The 15,357-nt window shown below is 38.6% G+C and overlaps 1 protein-coding gene across 6 annotated transcripts; it reads right to left on the reverse strand.

Moving 5' to 3' along the window:
* Positions 1–178: 178 nt before the first annotated feature.
* LOC127431083 (bromodomain-containing protein 3-like) lies at positions 179–13,923 on the reverse strand. Of its 6 annotated transcripts, none has more exons than XM_051681332.1 (12): positions 13,815–13,923; positions 12,156–12,517; positions 11,830–11,967; positions 7,643–7,778; positions 7,120–7,310; positions 6,630–6,998; positions 6,389–6,517; positions 5,708–5,914; positions 5,156–5,224; positions 3,510–3,724; positions 2,478–2,758; positions 179–1,848 (listed from the first exon to the last, which is right to left on the reverse strand). In XM_051681332.1, the coding sequence occupies exons 2-12, from the start codon at positions 12,354–12,356 to the stop codon at positions 1,742–1,744; spliced, it is 2,043 nt and encodes a 680-aa protein (XP_051537292.1). In that variant the 5' UTR covers positions 12,357–12,517; positions 13,815–13,923; the 3' UTR covers positions 179–1,741. The 6 variants fall into 6 exon arrangements, with proteins under 6 accessions (XP_051537292.1, XP_051537293.1, XP_051537291.1 ...); XM_051681333.1 differs by having other exon boundaries at positions 5,723–5,914; positions 6,630–7,001; XM_051681331.1 differs by having other exon boundaries at positions 6,630–7,001.
* Between the last annotated feature and the right edge of the window lie 1,434 nt (positions 13,924–15,357).

Below are 15,357 nucleotides of genomic sequence, written 5' to 3' on the forward strand. Positions count from 1 at the left end.
GTATTTTATTTTCAGTCTGTCTCAACAAGAAATCACTTTTGGAAACGTGATAGGGCTTGATCAATATTTGTATCAGAGACACAAAAGCAAAGTTTTGCTGTTGTGTGCACCCAAAAAAGACAGGCACAACAAAATCATGAATACCATGATTAAAACCTTAAAATAATTATGATTTGACTGCATCTATTAGGGTTTAATTAGAAAGATACATGTCCCTCATGAACTTGTCTTTGTCTCCAGGATGATTATAAAATTAAATGACCCTGAAACTAGTCAAAAGGTTTTCAAAACACCTGTCCATAAACCAAAATGTATCAGAAAATGAAACAAATAACAGTTCCCTTTAAAACACTTATAATTATATAAAAAAAAAAAGTCAGAGAGGACATTACAATATATTACAAACACTTCTGCAAATAATTAACCGCATAGTTATTCTAAGAGATAACAGAGTATAGCAATCCACATGAGGAATGGCTGAAAGATTTGATAAGGGAAAAAACAAAACAATCAAAACCGACCGATCGGAACTGCATACTATAATTTATCAAATGTACCCTAGCCTTACATTCATAAATCAATTTTGCATGAATATGAGAAGAGGAAGACTCTGTGATTCAACTATCGTTGTCAAAACATCAGCAGAAAACAGTAAGAGGTGGCAAATGTCTCTCCATTATGTGCATCACAACAGCAATGGCTGTAATGGGCATGATCCAGATAACAAACTTCCCATAACCAACACCTTCAATCTTATCTAAGGTTACTTCATGTACAAAAGTCAGTCATAGGTTAAACATTTTGGAATTCTGTACATTCATTTTTGACCAAGATTTTGGAAGATGTGCTTGCATGTCATCTAAATGACTAATAATATATATATATATATATATATATATATATATATATATATATATATATATACACACACACACACATACACTATCATGTCAATGCAAAGCATCTGAACAAAACTTCTAAATTCTACTGGATTCCTGTGCAAGTATTTCTACACCTTGCATCTATTATCTGGGGCATACAAGACTGTGACGTAAAATTATGCATTCAGCTAGAAGAACGACCAAATGAACAGATTAACTTTAGAGCGCTTGCAATTCCTAATTGAAGCCATTTGTTCCCCAGACTATTCAAGTGTTGTGACACTGTTGGGATCAGTATGAAACATTTCAGTTTGTAAGAGAACATCACAAAAGGAGCAAACTTAATGGCACAGCGCCCAATATGAAAAAAAAAAGAGGCCACAGTAAAAAAAAAAAAAAAAAAAAAAAAAAAAACGAAAAAGAAAACAATAAATATAACACAAATGGGTGCAGAAGTCAAATCAGGGAGGAACTCACAGCTTCCCGCTCTCTTCTCTGGTGAGATAGCATGGTTTATTTTTGTGATGGTAAAATACACATTACCAGGACACCGGTGTAAAGAGTTAAAACTTTGAAGTGTGCTTAAAGACGTTCTCTCCTCGCAGTTTTAGTTTGGTTGATTTGGTCATCCCTTTCAGAGTCAGTGAAAATTAAAGCAATTTATTAGTTTGCTTTTTCAGTAATTTTCTTCATGACAATAAAAAAAAAAAAAAAAAAAAAAGGCTTGACATGATGCATTTTTATTGTCTCTTCTTTCTCTTTTTCTTAAAAAAGTCTTAGTGGGGAAACAACCATGACTGCATACAATGTTTTTTTTTTTTTTTTTTTTTTTTTTAAATGTAAAAAGTAATTAAAATTGTTCAGTCGGAGTCACTGCTGTCTGAAGTGGAGCCGCTGGAACTGCTGCTGCCCGAGTCTGAGGAACTGCTGCTGCCGCTGAGCCGAGATGGCCCAGACCCTCCCTTCTCTGATATCACACAAAGAAAGAGACAACGGTTACTGCATGAAACCCATTTCGATACAGGTCTACAATAATATAAAATCTCACTTGTTCCAGCCTGAATATAAAGACCTTATAAGGAGTCGCTCAGACAGAACAAACTCTTACATTTATGAAGAAAAAAAAAAAAAAAAGGAACACCTGACACCTTTCAGGTGAAAGAGTCAACTGGCTTTTTCAAAGTTTGTTGTTTACTCTAGATCATACATGCACATTAACTGGACCAGCCTGAAAAATACATTTTAATGTGATCTGAGGTAAACAAAAAATGATACCATTGTGAGTTTTTATTGGTGATTTGAAATATTTTATTGCATCGCAATCTTGTCAAACAATTTTGGAAATTTCCATCTTTCCCCATTCAAGTAGCTGTACTATTGCCTAAATAGCTGCCCAGGGATGTTACCAAGATGGTTTGCGAGTGAACAGACTTGCCTTAAAAGGTACTTTGACATAAACAGGTCCCAGCCCTTGCTGATGGTCTCTAATTTATTTAATCCATAGTTTAAATGTATAAAGCAACTGCGGTACGGTCTACCATTTAGCTATGTGTCAGCTATGTCTAGGAAAACAGCATTTTTAGACTGTGCACTCACGTGGAGGTTTCCTCAGTTTCTTCTGTAAACAAGACTTGACGTATCGCTCCAGCTCACGCAAAGTGGAAGGTTTGAGTGTCTCAAAATCAATTTCAATTTCATCAGGGTTGGAGTCCCGCAGTGAAGGCTCTCTGGACTGAATGATGTGGACCACTCTGCCTAGCTTCTCTCCAGGCAATCGGTTGATGTCAAGGCTCAGTTGCCGTTTCTCGTCATAGGTCATGGGGAGTGACATCTCCTCCTTGTCTGACTCATAGCCTCTGCCACCCTTCTTTGGTTGCCTGTTAAGGTTACATCCATAGAGGTGTTACAACTGCTTGTTTAATCTGAAGCCTTTTTCAGATAATGTTTAGTTTTAATCCACACGTATGGGTATAATAATGGCAAAAAAAAGACAAAGTGGTATAGAAATTAAATGGATAGTATTCACTTGGCCCAGAAGCCCAAACTATACTTCAGTCAGCATTCACATAAGGATGCGTGACGCAATTCTCGTCATCAGCAGAGTGCTCGAGCACTGATCATGTACAGCCCAATTTTTCTAATCACCCATCTTTGAACGCACAGAATGCGCATACGCCTGGAATTATTTACACTAATTAACAGGTCCAAAAGGTGGTAACACTCACATTTAAGCTGTTGTTGTCACGAAAATGTGCTAGATGATGATATAATCAGCGGTAAACAATAGGAGACGAAGGTAAAAATGTCAACATTGGATGTGCACGTCAAGAACGTGTGTGTGAGGAGGTCTGGAGATACCTGTAATTGTATACCTAGAGTCTGAAGGACTATAAAAGGCACCTTTATAGGTCTAAACTCCTGAAGAGAAATAGTCCGGTGTCTCGTTCAGTCGAAGGCGGTTGGCGCATGCGTGCGGTGTATGCGCGCACCATCAAATGGAGTATACTTTGACAGGCTTGTGTTCGCCTGTACACAGACGTTGAGCATTCGCGTCAAAAACGAAGTATACTTTGGGTTCAAGAAATTATAAAACATATTACAAAGAAAAATAGAGGTTAATCAGCAAACCTGTTTCCAGAGACAGTACTGTTGGCTTTTCTAGCTGGACCCTTTTTCTGCTGGGCTGGTTTCACCGGCTGCCCTGATTTGGCTTTCTCCTCCGGCTTGGTTTTGTTGTGCTTGTTTTCTTTCTTTTTCTTGTCCTTTTCCTTCTCTTTCTTTTTCTTTGGTTTACTAACAGGGGCCTGTGAGAGAGCGGCGAGCTGTTCGTGGACAGCTTTCAGCTGGGGAGGGAGCCAAGACGGTGGTGTTAGTAATCTGCTCCAAGTCAGCCAAAGCATCACTTGTAGTACATGACATCAAACAGAATTAAAGACTTCATTCATGGGGGTTGTCCATCCGCAAATCATGTATTGATCCATCATGGACCAAAACATATGTAAAACAATTGCCAATTTCTTTCCTCTAATAGATTAGATTGTAATTTCATCCATTTCTTTTAACATCATATTTTAGGCAGCACTAACATCTTGACAACCAAGAATGTTTCATGTTTACATGCTTGCTATAGCAAGAAAAATGCACTGGGTTCTTGACATAAGTAATAAAAAAAATATGATAAGTATTTTGTCTTTTGTTTATCTAGTGTTTTGCTATCAATGGATGTCCAAAAACAAGTCTTTGGACAAAATTATTATTATTTTTTTTTTTTTTTATATATGTAATATACAGTATGTTGCATTACAAGTGCTTGGGGAAAAGAAAAGTCTCTCATCAAATGTTTTTACACTGGATAAATAAAAATAATTCATGTCTGACATTGTATATATGTGATTCCAAGAGGACAGGACAAGAACAGAGTGTATGACGGAGTAAGAATATGAATGAAGGCAGTTTCAGAGAGAATATCAAAAACAGAAAAGATGGATTCAGAAACAAGTCTGCCCTTTACCACTAGGGGAGAAATGGTTCAGGGTGGAAAAAAAAAAAAAAAGTATACTACGGTTTACCACCCAAGGTTGTTTGCATGTTTGTGCCACAGTTCATCTAATTCTAGGAAATGTAATTTTACAGCGAGGTGCATTTTTCTGCAGCATATGGCTTAAAGTGTAGTAAACCACGGCTTATTGGCATCAGCCAATGACTGCTTTTAAATATCTGTTATAGATATCTGCCTCCGAATCAGTGCACCCCCCTAATAGCGACACAGTGACCATAGAATCATAACACAAAACAAACTGTGAGAAAGTTGAACCATTACACCCTCATTTTACTAAACAGCCATGGTAAGGGGAGAAGAACATCACCAAAATGGGATATCATCCTAAGCAAGCATTCTTTTAAAATGCAGCGCAAATTATAATAGAACTTTACATTACATCTTTTCAAGCAATATGAGGATAAAGGGCAGTTAAGACTAATCGTTTTCTGGAATTAGAAAGAGTATGTCTTATTGCAAAGCAAGCAAGGAACACACACACACACACACACTTATCTCCCAAACATTTAGCATTTCCATCCTAAACAAACAAAGCTGGGCTCCCAATACCACCCAATAGTCAATATTTTTCCGCTGCTTTTAACCCTCTACCGCTGAGTTAACTATCCAAAACATGGAAAGGACTATCTAATACAAATAATAAAAAAAAAAACAGCTCTACAGCTAAAATGCAATGTTCATATGCAGAGATGGGGAAATGAGAATCAAAAATCACCTGATTATTCTTGGTGCACCCGTTTTTTATCCCCTGTCTGCTACCAATGGGGTGCTCCAAAGAGATACACTGGTAAAAGAATGGCAGGGGAACATAAGAGGGAAAAAATGATGGTGATATAAAGCTCCAAGACAAAATCAAAATCAAACAACAAACTACATCATGATAAATGCTACCATTTGTGCTACTACATCTAAATGTAGACTTTCTGATAGTTTTTGCAAAGCAATACAATCAGCAGGTAGCTTCAGAAGACTAACATTGCGGTTGAGGGCTAAAATGCAGCTCTACAAATGAGTACAAAAAATCTGAACTGAAAGCAGAGGTGCTTGGTGTGAAAGAGGAGATGGGGTTACTTCAGGTGGGGGTGGCTATATTGATACCTCCAGATGGCAGGAAGCCCCTGCTGCTCCTTCAGTGTACAAGCACTGATTAAGACTGGTGTGTTTGTGCGTGAGAAGGGTCAGAAGGTTGATACATATCGAGAGGCCAGAGAGATGGTCTCGTAGTCTTGGGAGGTTAGGGGTACTTAGTCCTTGTTTTGAAACCCACCTGTTCCGCACCCACCTGTTCCTGCAGCTCGGCGAGCCGGGTGGCCCTCTCTTCTTCAGAGTCGGAGCTGTCAGAGGTGGAGTCGCCGCCACTGCTCTCACTGCTGACAGTGCTCTTACTGACCACACCGGCCCCGCCTACACCGCCTGCCACTCCCACTTCAACTGGTTCATCTGGCATCTTCGCAAAACGCATTTCAAACACATCCTGAGAATGGAGAAAGAAGCAATGACACTGAACAATTGCACTACCAAAAAAAGAATACAATGTTCCCATCTTTTTTGACCAATGAATTACCAAGACCATTCCAGTCATTCATGATTAGGACTTTCTTAGAAATCATTTTACAAAGATTGCTGGGTGGATTTCAATTTGCATGTCGAGTACCAATCATGAATAGACTATCAATGTATAGACTAATCATGCTAGTTTGCAAGCAAGTGTTTCTCTACATAAACACTCAAGGAGCAATAGCTGGCCTATAAAATATTTTAGAGCAGAGCAAAAATAAAAAAGATAATTCACTATGCAAGTTTCCATGACTTCAAGACTGTATTAATTTCTATGCCTGGAAATCACAATATTTTTTTTTTTTTTACTGGCACAAGGTTTCCCATGATTGTACACAGCATGAGAAGCTTAATGCGTGTCAAAGAAGAGAGGACCAAATGTACAACTTACCTGCAGCTTTCTGGCCATAGCAACCACCTCATGATCAGGTGGGTTGTATTTGTAACAATTTGAGAACATTAATCTCACATCTGTAGCAAAACTCTGTGCATCCTGGTACTCTCGACCGTCCATTTTTTTCTGCAACAAAGTAGAGAAGACATTGATGGCCAAAGATCTTATGTTTACATAAAAAAATAATAATAGCAATCAAATCACAACAAATGCTTTATGTATGAAGTCAACAACATACTTTGACTGTACTTAAGTCCATAGGGTGTTTGATTATTTCATGGTAGTCATGCAGCTCGAGAGCCTCTGCATCAACAGGCTTGTAAAAGGGCCATGCATACGCTGCATGTTTTTTCGAGAGCATTTCTTTTAGAATGATGTCGCAGTATTTGAGCTGCTCTGAAAGTCTGCTCCTTTTGCCTCCATGCAGGCCTAGTTCACCATCCTCAAAATCCTTTTTAGGTGGTTTGATGGGGCGACCCGTGCTCTCCCGCCTGGATGCCACTTTGCCCTGTTTGCCTTCTGATAGAGGGGTGGGCGACTGGCTCCTGCTTGCCGTTATGGCAGAGGTAGTGGGGGTGGTTGTGTCTGCTTTCCTCTTCACCCCTTTCTTCTAGGAAACAGAACAAACCACACACACAGGGACACAGACAGCCAGAGGTGAGGCACCGTCAATGCATAAGGTATAGGTACAAGTGCTCTGTTTTGCTCTGAAAGGCCTTGCGACTTACTTTGACGACAGGTTGAGAAGGGGGCATGGCGGGTATCATGGATGCGGTTGTTGTGTTCTGTACAGATGGTACACTGGGAGTGATGCCAGGCACCGGAGGCGGGGATATGGCCGCCGTCTGCGAAGCCGGTGAGGAGGCACCAGGGACAATGGAGTTGGGTGAGCCGGAGGAGACAGACCCATCCTGCTGACCTGCAGGGTTATACAAATATGTGACAATGTTTTCCGTGTAGTGACAAGCTTCATGCAGGTCTAAAATTTAAACTCAGTATATGGATAAGACCAGAGAGTCCCCGCAATATTTGCAAAAACATGATTGTAATATCTAGTTTAAAATATTGTTTCAGCAAGTCACAATTTTTTTTTTCTTTTCTCCAGGCGATATAATCTTGACGTCTTTTTAAAGTCAAAAAGATTAAATCATCTCTGAAAATATCTGTTAGTTCAGCTAATCACCAAAGTAATCATTGCTTGCAGCCCCATAATGTATCTGTTTTTCCAGCATTAATTGTCAGTGCCCTTACCTGGTCCTGCTGGTTTACGACCTTTGCCCTTTGGAGCAGGAGGAAGGAGCTCAACCTCCTCCTGAGGCATCAGGGCAACTTTCTGAAGGAAGACCTTCTCTAATGCTTGTGCCATTAAGACAATGTCATCTGTGGGCTGAGAAAACAAAGGGTATTAGGGCTTTCACAATTACGAAATTTGGCTGATGATTAATTGTCAAAACAAATAATTGCGATTATGATGATTAATTGTCTGTTTTAGGGCTCTGATGATTATGAAGATTAACTATCATATCAACTATCAATGGTCATACTTTTGTCATAGGTGTTTTGTTATACTTTTGTCACAGCGCACTGAAATGTCAAAGCCTGAACCTGAAGTCACTCCATGGTGTGGGAATATTATGGTCATTTGAAAGACCCACAAGGCATCAATGTTGATGGCCACCCAGTTTGTAAACTTTGTCAAAAAAAGTGTGATTGGAACCAGAGCTGATCAAGATTGGAGCAGCAGCACAGCTCTCTCTCTCTCTGCTTCACACGCGGGAAAGAACATGTCTTTTCCACTCTTTATATGGTGGAATTTAATAGCCGTAGCTCAAACAAGATCACCCATGAGTGCAACAACGGAATGAAACGTGAACACCAGCGAGGTGGTAGGTCTGCTACACAAAACAGTTGAACATTTTTAGAAACTTGTCAGTCAGACACGCGTATCCCAAAAATTCGAGAAATTATGTTTTTATCCCGAATGTAAATCTGTATATTGTGTGAAAATATGCAAAGAGCATAGAGATGTAGGCGCAAAACAGAAGACAAATGAGTAGTTTTAATGTTATCATAAAGGGGGAGAATGAGATGAAGGGGATTTTTTTTCCTGTCTTACCATTATTATTATTATTATTATATTTCAAAACAGCATTAAAAAAAAAAAGCGTATGCATAATTTTATCCATTTCACTTGGCATTGATTTTCCTTCATTCACAACTAGACATGTACAAATACTGCATTGTGTCTCGTTGTTCCAACATCTATTAATTAACTGTTATAGGCTGTTATAATGTAGTCTGTTACAATAAGTACAAAAGAGGGCATAATCAACATATAATGCATAATATTTTGTCATTATGTGAAGACTCGCTGGCTTCTCCAGAGTGTAGAGCGCAATCTCTGCCCCGGACAGAAAGTCACGCTGCACTCTGTTGGAGTTTGTTGCTGTGATGATTCATGCTTCCTGCCATTTAACTTGGAATTTTAAACATCATACTGGGAAAACTGCAATGTAACGCCACTTTATGTTGGACTTACAACTTATAAAAATCAACAACTTGTAAATCTTCAGCTCTGATTTCGCTGAGATGTAGGTGTGTCACGCAAACATGTTGACACAGAGGGAGATTTACAGTCAATGATAAACCTTCACTTTCTTTAAATAATATACATAAATGAGTCAAAGTCTCTACATTATATGACAATAAAACCTCTTTAGCAAACGTGTGCAAAGACAGATGTTCAAAACACGGTGGATTAAACTTTCTTTTGATTATCGTAAACCTGTAGAACAAACGCTAGCATTGCAGCATCAATTTATCAGTTTGGTTGCTATGAGATGTCTCTGTTGACAATCAAGGTACAGCTGAAAATGACAACGTAATCAATCTCAAAATTAAAAATCAGGCCCCTCTTTGATACGTATAGTTGTCAGGTAGTTGTCACTGAATTTCGAATTCAGTGAAAAGTCATGTCAAGCATTTTAATTTCGATCATCGTCTTCATGATCGATCATTGCTGTCACTTCCGAGTACTCAGGTACCCGTGCCCATCCCTAGTTTATATTATAAGTTGTATTCTTAACATTAAATATAGCCCTAATAATAACAATAATTACTATAATAAATACCATATAAGTGTGCTTGGTCCCACAAATAACAGAGTGTGAATGCAAAAAGGACTGAGCCCCCTTAACTGGAAAAATAGACCAAAAACTGATCCTAGTCACAAAAGTGGACCAAAAAGAGATCATGTGAACGCTTAAAGGGGTCTGCGTTTGGTTCCTTTGAAGAGGACTCAAGTGTGAAAACACCCTAGAACTCCCAAAGATCTCTGACCATTTCCAGCAGTACAGTTCCTGCTCATTTGTTTATTAACTTTTAAAAACATGTCAGCAACAAGGCTATTCACATGGCAAGCACAGGGTAAACAATAAATATATACAATTTACAAAGCTATATAAGACTATATAAGACTTGAGCATGTCCGCTCTCTTGTTGCCAGCCAGAACAATATGTACCAGGACCCAGCAGAAGAGTATATTTAAGTTTTTCTTCTGTAATAGAGCTACTTTGGTTAAAATGTCTACAATTATGGGGTGATCAGTCTTTACGGATTCGAGTGCTTGGAGGCAAGACTTTGAGTCTGTGGCGATTATGAAATTCTGTTCTTGACCCGTCTCTATATTTTCCAGGGCTTAGAGCAGTGCTCGAGCCTTAGCTGTAAAGATGGAGCTTTGACCCGGGAATCGAATGCCGTAGTGCTGATCTCCTATCACTGCTGCTGCCTATATGCCATTATCTGTTTTTGATCCATCAGTGAATATGGTTCCATGAAGTGGGAGACTACAGCTTAACTCTATTCATTTGGATGTGTTTCTGTCTTGTCAAGATAATGGTTGTTTTTTTCAGAGCCCAGGGAGGAATAGGGCAATAATGAAACAGTCTTAAGTTGTCTAGATTGGTATTCAGGAGCCATTTACACGACAACGTTTTCAACTAAAAATTGAAATCTTTGTATGCGTTTTGGCTGTTCGTTTACACGACAGCGGCGTTTTGGGGCCTGAAAACGCAAACTTTTGAAAATGGGTTTCAAAGTGCAAGTTTTTGAAAACGATGCCGTTATCATCTCCGTGTAAACATACAAAAACGCAAATTTGTGAAAACGATGACGTCATGCGCACACGTATTACGTGTTCAGTCTATAGGCATGAACTTCGAGAACTTCGTCCTTACCTCCAGGGCGAACAGACCAACATGAGATCACCAGTTGAAGTCCTTAAAAAGGTGGCGTGCTTTATAGTCCAGAGTCACTTGTAATAAAGCAATCTCATCGTCCGTCCAGACAAAATTGCTCGATGCTTTTGCCAACTTCATTGTTTGTATTCACCGCTCTGTGGAAGAATGCTTGTGCACAGGCGGGTAGTGTTTCTTTACAAATGACAACTACTGGCCTGGCAGCATAATACAGCATTTTTAGACGTTTTTGAGGATCCGTGTGAACGGGGATCATTTTGAAATTGCAAAGGAAAAACTTTTCCGTTTTTAGTACATCGTTGTTGTGTAAACGTACCATTAGATTCTCTAAAAATGGTTTGGTCTAGCTTCATATAAATAAAGACGTTCCGGGTGGAATACTGGTAAGTAGGCTGGGTTATTTGGGTTTGCCTTGAGTTTAACCACATACTGTAGGGCCAGTTTCAGATGCCTGTTCTGGAGAGAGGGTTCCCAGCTTCTGTATTGACACTATGAACAAGGGTGGTCCTGAAAGCTCCTAATGCCAGATGTATTCCCTGAAGATCATATCTAGTATCAGTGTATAAGGTTTCCTTGCCAGACCATACATGATGCTTCTGTAATCGGTACTCTATAGAGACGTAAGAGAAGAGTGGAATCCGCACCGCATTTTTGCCAGAACTTTTAAAATATTTATTGTTTTGAAACATCTTTACCTCAAGGCTTTCATGTGTGGGATAAAAGTTTATTGTCAAACACAAGACCTAGGAATTTAAGTTCTTTAACTACCTTGATAGGTCTCCGTTGGGACCGTAGAAGGCAGAAGTGCATACACAGTCTTAGTTTTGGAAAATCTGAATCAGTTTTTAATTGACCAGTCATTTATCTTGTTTATGCATAGCTGTAGCTGTCACTCAATTACATTCCTATGTTTCCCTCTGTAGCCACTGCATAGGTCGTCAACATATAGACTTCAAAAGATATGTGGATCTATAACCTTAATTATACTACTGATTTTGATACTGAAAAGGGTGACTGAGAGAATGCTTCCTTGTGGAACCCCTAGCTCTTGTATGTGCAGGTTTGACAGGGTAGTTCCTATTAGAACACTAAAAGTCTATTAGTCAGGAAGCTGGAGATAAAAATGGGTAGGTTGCCTCTGAGCCCAAATTCATGAAGGTTCCTGCTCTTGACCCTCTTACCTTGTTGTAAATATAACAGTTTGTGAACATTGTGTTGAAATCTTGCATACACTCGCTGGCACTCCAGTAGTACACGTTCTCCAGTCTTTTCTTGATGGTTCCCATGTCCATTGGGTTCTTTATTATCTTGTGATAGTCCTGGTTGACAAAAGGAAAAATAGGAACTGTACAATACAAACCAAAACTCCAAACTGCTCTTAACATAAAACCAATAAGGATTGATACACTGAAGGATTCTCATCCTGACTAAGAAAACTAAACAAATGAATTTTTATGTCTACTCCAAATGACTGTAAGCCAACTACCCAACTATCGTCACAACTCACCGGAAGACCAAGCTTGACAGCATCAACAGGTTGGTAGAAAGGCCATGCAAACTGGTGCTTCCACAGTGTCTTGACAACTACATTTTGCATGTACTGCAGCTGGTTAGTCTTGCGGCCAGGTTTGGTAGAGTTGGTCACCTCAGGAGGAGGGGGGTTGGCAATTGCAGGAGGGTCTGGGGTTGCTGAAGTGACCGTTGACATTTTGGCCTGGAGTGGAGGACAGTTTTTGGGGAAGGGTTCTTTATTATTCCACACAGACAGACTTTTTTGCAGTTTTCAATGCACGCTCTGTTTGCTTTTCAGTTAGCTCTTCAGTCATCTGAGAGGGACCAAATCCCATTGCAGGACCCGACCCTTGACCTCTAAAACAAAGAGAGAGACCAAGAGGTAACAACATGAGTCAGAACAAGCTTTTACATACATACATACATACATATACACTTATATATATATATATATATAAACAGCACTATGGTTCAGATTGAAGACAGGTCTCACACAACACTGCAATTGCATCAAAATAAAAAAGTACAAATAATAATAATCACATTCCCCAGTATAATATCCAACTGTGGCTATGCAGATAACCCAAGCACATTTATGACTCAAAACTCAAGAAAAATTCTAAAATACATGAAAGTTTTTGTTCTTACATATTACATCAACCCACACATGCAGAAAGACTTTCACTACCATTTCAAAAAGTACCGTCACAGTAAAATTAGTACACCACAAACCTGTAAACTCCCACAAGTACACATTAATCAACTCTTTTCTAATATAATAGACTTAACACATTATTAAGAAAGCAACTGGTAATGAATGCACATCAGCTAGCACAATGAGTGGCAAAACATGGAACGTTATGAAATAATCGGTTTAGATGTCCATTTATATATATATATATATATATATATCAGCAGCGTTACCGCGTAAACACCGCGTAATGCTGTCTCAATGGACCAGGTCAAAACACAGTCTGCAAAATGAAACCGTCCCTTTCAAATTAAATCTAAAGAAATACAGTTTTGTGTAAACAAATTAAACTCACACTTGATGACAGAAGTGTTTTGTAAGTTAACTGCTCCACACACGCCACGACCAGAAAAGCAATTAATCAAAAAGCAATTTCCAACAAAGGTTTCATATTCCTCCAGTCTCCGACCCCAGACTTTGGCAAACATATGCAACGAGCTTCAGTTACAAGTGAGTGAGAGTATTGATGAAGGGAAATACAGTGAACCCGCTATAAAAAATAAATAAATAAATAAATAAGCAGCAGATTAGCATTAGCACAGCCACTCAAGTAAAGATGGCGCGCAGCTGCAGCTGGCTAACAGAACTAGCCTCCATACTGGCCGTCTCCACACCTTCCCGAGCTCCTAAATCTGTCTTAACTCAGTTGAAACACACAAGCGAATTATGTTTATGTTAATTCGTTTGTCCTATAACGGCTGCGTGCGTTAAAGAGCGAACTGAGCGTGTTATTTCAGCGACGCTTTTTAGTATTGCTGCTTTGTTGCAAATAACTAGCCTCTCGCTAGCGGTTTCTCACGAGACGCACTGATTGAACGCAGACTTTATTAAAAAAATGTCGACAAGTTATGCGGATTTCTAAGCTAAACGGCACTGTCTGAATAAAGATGCAGTATTACTCACTCAGGGGCTCCAGGAAGGAAGTAAGCGTGTGGTGATCCCAGTTACTCGGCGCTTGTTTGAAAACTCGGCACTGGCAGCAGCAGCACAGAGATGAGGTACAAGGAGTGCTGTGCGCATGCGCATTGGCGCCCTCATTCGATGTGCGCGCCCCTTTCCAGTTTCCAATGCAAACCCCCAGTTTAGCAGTAGCCTAATATTACGATCTGATTTTATTCATCATTTTCCATTTTTCTACTATTATTGATGTTCTTTTTTTATTTTTCTTAATTTAATGTAATTTAAAATGTACTTCTAGCTTGCCCGTGTTATCAAGCGCGTCAACTGCTGTAAGTCTGTCTCCCCTGCGCTCTTGATCTTGAAGAACACGAATTGAGACCACTTCTCTTTTTTTGTTCTAAACTCTCATTGAAAAATTGATAACAATATAGCAATATAATTGACAAAATTATTATATATGTCTTTGCACCATAAAGTGCAAGAATTTGTTATAGATCATATGTCAGAATGGTAACATATATTTTGGCTATATTAATCGTGGAGCATAATGATAAATAGGCTAATTTATTGTCAATCATATATATGTACCATCCAGCCAAAATCTATATACATGATGATACATTTATCTAGACCCAGCTGATTTCAAAATGGTCAAACCACTGGCGTAGCCACTGGTGGGCCGGTGCCACCAAAAGCTTGCTGGCCTCGAACCACAAACCACTAAGGTCAGAGGCTGTTGGGCTGGATAATGTCAGCATCAAAGCTTTCAAAAAAACTAAACTGGCTTGCTCTCATTGTAACAAAGCTATTTGTATATCCTGCAGCAGTTCCAACCACTTTATTTTCCCTGTCTAATAAAATATTAGTAACAACTGTCATATTTGTCATACACTTTTTTTTTTTTTTTTTTTTTTTGATAAAATAATGTTAATTACTCATATAATATGTATTAATTGATTATTGTATTCGTTATAACTTCTATTCATTGCATCAAAAGCAGCTCTTTATGGCATAGATAAGATATTCTGAAATAAATTATTTTGGATGATAAAATATGCTCTCAAAACTCGTAAGATGTTTTCTAAACTCCAGCCTCTTTTTCCCCGTACGACTGAAATAAAATGATGTTATTCTAAATATCATATGTGTAATAAATGTATTGCTATGATTTTTTTTTTAAACAGTCACAAGTGCTCAGAATTTCTTTTTTTCTACCTCGGAACCTGATTTCTTTATGATTTTTCTCTCTTACCTCGCTATCACAGCAACGTCTCCCCCACTTTAATGAGAGTTGCGACACAGTGGCACGATCAGAGAAAAAAGTAATTTTACTGACAGTAAACCATAGCGGAGACATAGTGACAATTTTTGTAATTTTCATCCATCCAAAGACATGATAGCAAATTGGGCTCTAGGAAAAAAATTACCAAAAATGGTTAATTCTACGTCTATATATATATATATATATATATATATATATATATATATATATATATATATATATATATATATATATATATATTTATTTTTTTAATTCGAGGGTAAA

Source organism: Myxocyprinus asiaticus, chromosome 40, assembly GCF_019703515.2.
Source record: "Myxocyprinus asiaticus isolate MX2 ecotype Aquarium Trade chromosome 40, UBuf_Myxa_2, whole genome shotgun sequence".
In the NCBI taxonomy this organism is placed as follows: domain Eukaryota; kingdom Metazoa; phylum Chordata; class Actinopteri; order Cypriniformes; family Catostomidae; genus Myxocyprinus; species Myxocyprinus asiaticus.

Bases quoted from the DNA above. Each gene is read 5' to 3' on its own strand.
- LOC127431083 (XM_051681331.1), bottom strand. From the start codon at position 12,356: ATGTCAACGGTCACTTCAGCAACCCCAGACCCTCCTGCAATTGCCAAC. The intron at 7,779-11,829 runs GTAAGAGGGTCA...TTGTTTTCTCAG, and splicing joins ACTGTTATATTTACAACAAG to CCCACAGATGACATTGTCTT. The intron at 5,225-5,707 runs GTGGGTTTCAAA...TTCTTTTACCAG, and splicing joins AACAGGTGGGTGCGGAACAG to TGTATCTCTTTGGAGCACCC.